The sequence below is a fragment of the Amborella trichopoda genome, chromosome 3 (genome assembly GCF_054954075.1).
Source record: "Amborella trichopoda isolate Santa Cruz 75 chromosome 3, AtrichopodaSantaCruz75HAP2 v2.0, whole genome shotgun sequence".
Taxonomy (NCBI): domain Eukaryota; kingdom Viridiplantae; phylum Streptophyta; class Magnoliopsida; order Amborellales; family Amborellaceae; genus Amborella; species Amborella trichopoda.
Window position 1 is genome coordinate 40,277,622 of NC_142338.1, and position 9,435 is coordinate 40,287,056.

General features: G+C 36.2%; 1 protein-coding gene across 1 annotated transcript; it reads right to left on the reverse strand.

The window, feature by feature from the left end:
- Window positions 1-2,901: 2,901 nt before the first annotated feature.
- LOC18422638 (mitogen-activated protein kinase kinase 4) lies at window positions 2,902-5,122 on the reverse strand. The gene has a single exon (XM_006878496.3). The coding sequence runs from the start codon at window positions 4,096-4,098 to the stop codon at window positions 3,061-3,063; it is 1,038 nt and encodes a 345-aa protein (XP_006878558.3). The 5' UTR covers window positions 4,099-5,122; the 3' UTR covers window positions 2,902-3,060.
- Window positions 5,123-9,435: the final 4,313 nt, after the last annotated feature.

Here is a 9,435-nt window from a genome sequence, read left to right on the forward strand (position 1 = left end):
CCTACAACACATAAGTTCTATTCAGCAGTCGAATTTTTATCAAGAGAGCCACTCACCTTTTGATCTTAGATCTGATGTCTCAAAGTATTTTTTTTTTTTTTATACAAATTGTATAAATATGAAATTTGGTACGTGTCATCTTTTCATTGAGGTATACCTATAAAAAACATTAAAAATAATTTTTTAATGAAATATAATGACCAAAATACCTCTTGAATCTTTTAAAGATATTTTAGTCATTTTATTTTATTGAAAATATTTTTTTTTTATATTTTTCGCTAGTACGAGTTTAATAGAAGAATGGATGTCTAAAATTTGATGTCAAAATAATTTATAAAAAAATTAAAAACAAAATAATATAGAGACATGATATTGTGATTAAAGCAATCTTTACCTTCAATTCAAAATGAACAGTTGAATAATGAAAAGATGGAACTTCTATGCTGCCGACAAACATAAAAAAGCTTGCCTCATAAACCAACAAAAAAAATCTGAATACATTGGGGATATAAACGGCATAATGGGATAAAGAAGAGCATATTCTCGGGTTTTTATCAAAATGGGCGGCAGTCATCCTCGGCTCCCCCTAAACAAAGGAGGTTTAATTTCTGATAATTCAAAAGCAAACGACAGTAATTAGTTAAGTAACTGCCCAAAGAGAGGGTAAAGGCTTAACGGATCGATGACGTAGGCCTCTCTCACACGTTTGACAGAGAAATAAATGGATGGATTAATCACGCGCCGCCTTCTCTTTTTCTTTCTATCCTAATCTCCAATTGTACTCTTTTTGGCGGCGTCGCTTCGAAGAATGAACCGTAACCGGTGCCTAACCCCGTTTTTGTGGTCAAGTTTTAAACTGTTGAAAAGATTAAGAAAATACGAGTAAAGAGATCATTTCTTACTTATGTATAGACTCTGAGGAATTATTATTAAATTTGATATAAATTTTTTAAAAAATTATTACATGGGTGTAAGAGATTTTTTTATAAATATATATCTAATTTAATAGTTATCTTTTGAAATCCTACGGACATAGGTATAAGAATGTCTTATACGATCACTACTCAATAAATATATATAAAAATTTTTAAAAAATTGTTTGGACTATTAGTTTTTATTGTTTTTAGATGGACTACCTATTTGTATCATTCTATAAGATAGATGCTTTATATCTCTTGACCACATATTATATAAATGCGGTCCAGTCCAACCTGTATGAAATAATTGTTATTTTTTTCAAAATATTAATAAAAAATGTTAAGCAGGAAGCCAAAGTGGTTCAGCATTCTTTTTACACCACATACCGACGGATTAGATTCGCAGTATACTCCCGCGGTAGCATAGATTATGCGCTCGGAAGGTCCGCTTGGGCAGCGTTGGCAGCACAGCAAAGGCGGCGAAAAAGACGGCGTGTTCATTACAACGTCACGGTGATAAGTGTCGTAAAACAGTAAGGTGTTCTAAATGTTTCTATTTAAAATTTCCATGACTTCGTTTTAAACCATTCGTTATTGAATCTGAAGTTTCATTTTAATTAATTAATTAATACTGACGATCGTTCACTGGAAACTTCTTAAAAGAAAACGTTATAGTTTATATAAGTGCGAGGCTCTAAACAATTAAATTAAGACGAATTTTAAAAATTTCATTAGAAAAGATTGTTTTGATGTTCAAATATCCACAAATTAATCATCGCGACATCAAAATGCAGGTACATGAAAAAAAACAGATTTCAAATTTGAAAAATAATGCATACATTTTTAAGAGCCAATTTTTAAGACTATTTCTAAGAAACACATGCAACACTTTTATGTTTAATAACAAAAAAAAAAAGAAGCTATAACCAGCCCGTGTACCCTTGTGATCGAGAGAAAGCATTTGACCCTTGATAGGTTTCATATTTACGTGGCCCGCTGTCTATGCCTAAAGATTACCTACTCCCATAGGAGTGTACTGTCCATCTAACCCCCGGGGTAAAACTTGCACCAGGACTATCATTTAGATCTCATATCGTAGGGATATGATAGATAGAACCCGACAACCAAACTCAAAGGGGGAAAAATAAATTATCTCTGACTCCCAGAAAAAAATGGCTTTCGAAGATTATATGCGAATCATCCAATTTTTGGAGGGAACGATCCACAAGTTAAAGAACTTAAAATCCTTTTTTTTAAAAATAATCATCTTATAGTAACATATCCCATTTTTATGTGAAAAATAAATCTCCCAAGCAAGTGTTTTGCCCAAATGGCATGCTCCCAAGAGCATAGGCACTCTTATTTTATTTTATTTTTATAATCAAGTTGAGAGGTAGATATCGTTTCTTTTCTTATTCACGTTTCTGAAGCTCTCTTTTGCCTTGCATTCTACTGGTAGAATCTCACGTTCTCACAATAATACTTTATTTTATTCTTTCTTATTTCATCAAAGAAGGGAGGTTAGGTAGGGGGTTGGAACATGTTCCATTGTTTGAAATTCATGGCATGTGGGATGGCTTCCCCATCTCGTCCCATGCATGGTTATCTTCGTCTAAATTTTAAAGGACACGGTTTCTATGAGTCTTAGTATTCATATGTAGATATGCGGCCTTTCATTATTTTGATATATTTTTTAGACGGAAATTGGATTTGATTTATTTTTAAGATGGAATTTGGACTTAATTTTTTTTTTAAGATGGAATTTGGACTTAATTTTTTTTAGATATGTATAGTAGCTAACATGGAGAAAATTAATATGTACAAAAAAAAAAAAAAAGAAGAACTAAAAGGATTATTTCTGATTTTTTTTTGATCCGCTAGATTTTATTGATTTAGGAGGAACCGCAACTTTACATGCATCTAAAAGATGCACTACTTTTTATATATTTTTTGTTTTTAATATTAACTTGTGACCTTTTCATTAGAAAAACCATGTAATCCTTCATCGATATATCCATCTAAACAATACACACACAAATCCAAAACCGAATACTGGTAAAAAAAACACAGCAAAAAAATCTCTCTTGGGTTGCCGAAAAAAAAAAAAAAATCGAAAAGAAAAAAAAAAGAAGAAGCACAGTCCCTATCGTGGAGCCACAAATTGGTGAGATAACAAGTGTGAAACCGTGGGCCTTTTCCTCGCATCCTTCTGCAAACAAGCCTCAAGAAAGCTCCTGAATTGCGGTGTTGCCTCTTGGGGAATAAGCATAGCAGGTGCCTCATCCCCGCATATGGCCCATATTAAAGTCCCGAAATCGGGCCTTTTACCGGGGGGCAAAAACGGGTATCTCCCCATAAACATCTCCAAAGCACTGACCCCAACTCCCCATACATCACCTGCGTATCCATCGTAACCCCCCTGGTTGCGATCCGTGTCAATTCTCTCTGGACTCATGTAAGCGATGGTTCCAACCGATGAATTGCAAGGATCAATGGTCCTGCTTAAAATTCGGCTAACCCCAAAATCCGCGATCTTCACTTGATCAAGTGAGTTGATCAGGAGATTAGCGGGCTTAAGATCTCGATGCACGATACGCCGCTTGTGTAGGTACTCGAGGCCAAGCAAAACTTGACGAAAAACAAGGGCGATCTGGGTTTCGTTGAGTATCTTGGAGCTGAGGGATCCACCGTCCATGAACTCAAGGAGGATTTGAGCCTCGGCGTTGATTTCGTAGAGGCCGTGGCATCGTACTACGTGGGGGTGATGGGCTTGGCAGAGGATCTGAATCTCGCGTTGGAGATTGTGACGCGCGGCGTCGTCCTGTAGGGAGAGGGGCAGCGTCTTGAGGGCGAAGAGCTGGGAGGAGGGGAGGTGGCGCACGAGGTGCACATTGCCGGAGGCGCCGCTGCCCAAGAAGCGCAGGCGGACGAGGTCAGAGTGACGAGGAGTATTATTGTCATTTGCTATTGCAGAGAGAGGGAATGAGGAGAGAGAAGAAGAGAGAGGGAGAGAGGGGGATGAGGAGGAGGCGGAGGCGGAGGGGGGAGGTGGGAGCGGGACGGCGAGAGGGGGAGGGACGGGGAGGGGAAAGGCTCTGGTGGGGATGGCGATGCAGGGCACGGGTCTTGCCTTGAGTTTTCGTTTCCTAATCTCTTCTGGTTGCCTCATGGGTGCCTCCATATGTTTTCCGCTGGGGGAGATGAATTTTGATTACATGCAGTTGGATTAGAGTTGGGTTACCGATGGGGAATTACTCTTATGCAGATTGATATATATAGAGAGAGATGGGGGAGATGAATTTTGATTACATGCAGTTGGATTAGAGTTGGGTTACCGACTGGGAATTACTCTTATGCAGATTGATATATATCGAGAGAGGTATTGATATATGTAGAGAGAGGTGGGGAGAGATGAATTTTGATTACATGCAAGTTGGATTAGAGTTGGGTTAGAGAAAGATTGGGATGAATCTTCATTACTGTTATGCAGTTGGGTTAGAGAGAGATTTGGGGTAGTTAAAAAAGAGTAAGGGAAAGAGATAATTGCAAATATTTTGTTGGCCTTTAAAGAAATTCTCAGGAGTGGAGAGAAAGGGAACAAATGTCTCCTGGCAGCAGTTGAGAGGAAGCGAACGGAGGAACAAATGTCTCCGTTAAGTGGGGAAATCAGCGGCTCTCTTTAGAGAGAAAGTGAGCGGAGGGAGAGTTGCAGAGGAATTAAGATATGAATTGCGCTTTTGGGTTGAGGATTTGAATTGGATGCAATATTGAATTCAGATGAGATTTTGCCGAACATGAGAGGGCTGCACGCAGGGGAAGAGAGGGCTGCACACGTATTCGCAAAATACAACTCTGCCGTGATTTGTGTGAGACGGATGAGTGCTCGCACAAAACGGGTCTGAGGGATCAGCGGTCGCACAATGGGGTCTAGAAAAAACTATGGAAGGAAAATGGTTGAGGGTTGCTCAAGGTTTTAGAGAGAGAAAGTAAACAGGTGGGATGCTTGAATTTAGAGAGAGAAGGTTCGTTACCAGTTCGGTGAGAAGAAGAATTCAGGAGGGAGGAGGAAATAAAGAGGAAATGGCATTTGATAATGATGATTAACATAAAATTATATATTAACGCTTTCTAGTTTTCTATAATTAATATTAGATAAAGGGTGCGGTTTGTATAGAGCCTAGGCTATAAACAATCAAATTAGAGCCTACCTTTATCTAATATCGAGAAATGTGTTTTCAACATTGAAAATATTTGTGATAGCCTTAAAAATATATTTTTATATTTATTTATAAATTTTAAAGCTTCAAAAATAGTGTAGACCGACATATATATGAAAATTTAAAAATCTTGAAAATTGACTGTCCAAAAAATGTGTTACAAAAGATATTATTTCCAAAACTTGAAATCTATTTTTTTTCTCATGTACATGCTTCTTGATGTCGAGATTGATCAATTTGAAAATATTTGGACATCAAAACAATTTGATTGTTTTTGAGATAAGCTCAAATTTGATTGTTTAGAAACTTGGCTATGTATAAACTTTTCCCTTAGATAAAAGGTTTCTATTTTTCTAGCCTTTACTTCTACATAACTTTAAGAAAAAATAAATAAATAAAAAGGAAATGGCGTTTAATAATAAGGGCGTGGTGTCTTTACTTTTACATAACTTTAAGAAAATAAAAAAAAAAGAAAAAGAAAATGGCCTTTAATAATAAGGGTGTGGTTTCCATAAAGTTGCAACTTTAAACAATCCAATTAAGGCACACCACTAACTTTTATCATAAATGTAATTTTGATTCAAAAATTCCTAGGATGACTTGAGAGTCCATTTTCATGTCTAATTATAAAGTTTTAAACTCTAAAAATGGTTCAAATCAAGTAGATCTAAAAACATATGAAAATCTTGAAAATGGATGGTCTAGCTAATATGTTGCAAGATACACTATTTCGTGGACTCGAAATATTTTTTTCTTTTCATATTAGGACATCTCGATGTTAAAATGATCAATTTGAGGGTTTTCCAACATCTTTTATGATCAATTTTTTAGGTGCATCTTTAATTCTACATTTTAAGGTTGCAACCTTATATACAAACTTTTTCCTAATAATAATGAGGAAATAGTCTTTGATAGTTACGATTGATATGATGCGGTTTCTATGCGGTTGCAACTTTAAATAATCCAATTAAGGCGCACTTCCAAATTTTATACGTAACATATAATTTTGGTGTAAATTTTTTTTAGGATTATTTGAAAATCTATTTTTATCTCTAATTTTAAAATTTTAAACTTCAAAAAAGGTTAAAATCAAATTGATCTATAAGCATATCGAAATCTTGAAAATGGACGGTCTGGATAATGTTTTGCAAGATGCACCATTTATGCGGCTCAATATATTTTTTTCTTTTTATATTCATATATCTGGATGTTGAGATGATTAATTAGAGGGTTTTTCAACATTAAAACAACCTTTTCTAATGGATTTTTGAGGTGCATCTGTAATTTTACATTTTAAGGTTGCAACATTATATAAACTTTTTCTTAGATTAAATCCTAGTAGTTTTTTATTTTTTATTTTTTCCTTTATGCAGGACATTATTATTTTTTATTTCTTTTTTTGGGTAATTGAATGAGGAAGAGAGGCCCTTCTTGTTTTTCTAAGTAGATTAGGAGTTAATTCTTTTTTCTTTTTTTTTTCTCAAGTAGATTAAGGGTGAGCGTTTTGAAGGTATTAGTGGGTGGTGTTAGTGGTGGGAATAAAAACAAATTTTTTTTTTCAAGTAAATTAAGAGTTAGTTTTTTGAAAGTATAAGTGGGTGGTGTTAGCAATGAGAATGAAAACCACAATGTGTTAACTAGGATGTGGGTGTTACTACCACGACCTTAACCAATTTCCCAAGACATTATTGGATCTTAAAGAGTTACAATGCAATATAAACAATGAGTCAAATATAAATCGCATTAGATGAAAAAGTTGCTTATTTTTAATTCTTATCACCAAGCTCAGGTGTGTACTTGTCGGGATAAATCCCATAAGGTACATATAATTTGAATTTTATATTACTAAATTTTGGATGTGGTTTGTATAAGGTTGCAACTTTAACCAATCCAATTAAGGCAGCTCCAAAATTTACCATAACATGTAATTTTGGTATAAAAATTTATAAGGATTATCTGAAAATCTATTTTCATCTCTAATTATAAAATTTTAAACTAAAAAAATAGTTAAAATCAAGTAGATATGAAAATGTTGAAAATGGACGGCCTAAATAAAATATTGCAAGGTGCACTATTTTTGGGACTCAAAATCTTTTTTTTCGTATTCATACATCTGAATCTATCAATTAGAGAGTTTTTCAACATTAAAACAACCTTGTCCAATAGATTTTGAAGTGCATATTTAATTCTACATTTTAGGGTTACAACCTTATATAAACTTTTTCCATAAATTTTATACTAATAATAATTGAAATAAGGCATGAGAATTCCCAAGGGCAAAGATAGCAATGGAAAGAGTGTATGTGAATCATCCAAATTTGGGGAGTAAAAATTTCCTCTGATAAGTGTAAATCATACATTCTTATCCATAAAACCACCTGTACAGATCTCTATTTATAACCAACAATATGTATCCTGATTCTAATCCAAATTCCTTCTTTAAAAATTAGAAGCTGTATTTATAGTTGATAGAGATAAGTATCAATCAAGCAAAGCGTTTCAATTTCAATAGGGACTGGAAGTGGTTGAGGAGAGAGAAGATGTCGATTAGAGTTTCGTCTATCTCTGGGTTTCATCTTTCTGTAATCTCTCTGTCTTAGAGTTTCGTCTCTATGTAATCTCTCTCTTCTAGTGTTTCGTCTATCTGTAATCTCTGTCTTAGAGTTTCGTCTCTATGTAATCTCTCTTTTAGTGTTTTGTCTCTCTGTAATCCGTCCATCTCTCTAGTTTTAGGGTTTTTTCTTCCATCCAGCTGGGTTGGGGTCTAACCGTATGTTCTTGCTTGTGCCCCTTGCTCAGGAACTGCTGCATTTCTTTTAAAGCTCTCTGATTTTATCAATCCTCCAATCCTCTGTCTTTAAAAACCTGCATCGTATTTTTCTCTGGTTTTCATATGGCAATAACTATTTCACTGGCCATTGATTTGTCTGTACCATCGGAGATGCTTGCATCTTTGACGATTATATCTATATATATTTTTGAAGCCTTGTTTAAGATAAAAGTTTGAACTCTATCTTCCGGTTAAGGAATTGGCAATTTCTGAGGCTATACAATTTCGTAAAGATAAATGGAGGAGGTAGATGAAGATGGTGGCTTTTGGGATAGCGGATTGCTGCACTTGCAAGCTTGTTTGAGCTTGGAGGAAAGTGTGAGGCTATCGAAGTCGTTGGTTCCACGTGGATGGCAGGATCAGGCAATGAAAGTTGCATCGTCGAATTTGAAATTTAAGAAAGGCTTGTTTGAGAAGTTGCATCGTCCAAAAGGCTTGTTTGAGAAGTTCCAGTGTACTCAACCTTTGTAGGCTATGATTGTGATTGAGAAGGGCGACGGGGATGGTGTTTATGTTCTTTTAAGAGTCTGCCCTGCAGCCTTTTTTGGACTCAAAAGGAGTGCTCAAAGGGGAAAAGGATTGCCCTTTATTCTTTCTCCTGGGCCTCATGTTAGTGATGAGAGTTCTTCAGTTTTCTGGAAAGTTTTGGGGGAACAACTTTGGAGATTGGAGGTAAGTAGAAATAAGAGAAAGGTTTCTTCCCTTTAGAAAGGCGGCATATCGAGGAGACTTCCTCCAGAAGCCCAGAGGCTGCCCATTGTGGCCCAGGGGCTGCCCATTGTGGCTTTAAGAGATTGGATCTTTATCATTATCCTTCGGGAGTAACCTTGAGATTTCAGATGAGAGGGTCATGAATGTTGATCCTTTGAATGTTTTGGAAGTGGATCCTGACGAGGTAGTTATGCCTCTCGAGTTGGTGGGAAGGGCTAAGATCCAAATGGAAGGAGATGAAGGGGGTGAGACCATTTTTCACCATGGTGTGAGGGCTGAGGAGTTAGTGGTTCCTTTACCTGTAGTGGAGCTGGGTTCTGGTACTGATGAAGTGGGGGTTTCTTCACCCAAGGTGAAGGAGTTTGATGTTATCAAGGATACAACAAATGATTTTGTGGGTATTCTTGATGATATGGGTTTCTTGATGTACCCATTGGTACAGTCTTGGAGTTTATAAAGGCAAGAAAGAAGGCGATAGAGAATGAAGATAAAAACGAAGTGGCAGCTATTGGTCAGTGTACTGCTAAACAAAAGGTGAAAGGTAAAATGAAGCTGATGGGAGAGAAGGCGGTGCCATCGTGATCCTCTCCTAGACTAGCCCCCAGAAGAAGGGGAGTCTTAAAGGGGGCAATTCTCTTTAGGGAAGTGGACCCAATTTTGGTTGATACGTCTGAGAGCACAGATTGCTCATCCTCTACGCTTTGTGCTGGAGATGGGGCTACTTCTGGTGTAATGAAGGTAAATAGCTGGAATGTGCGAG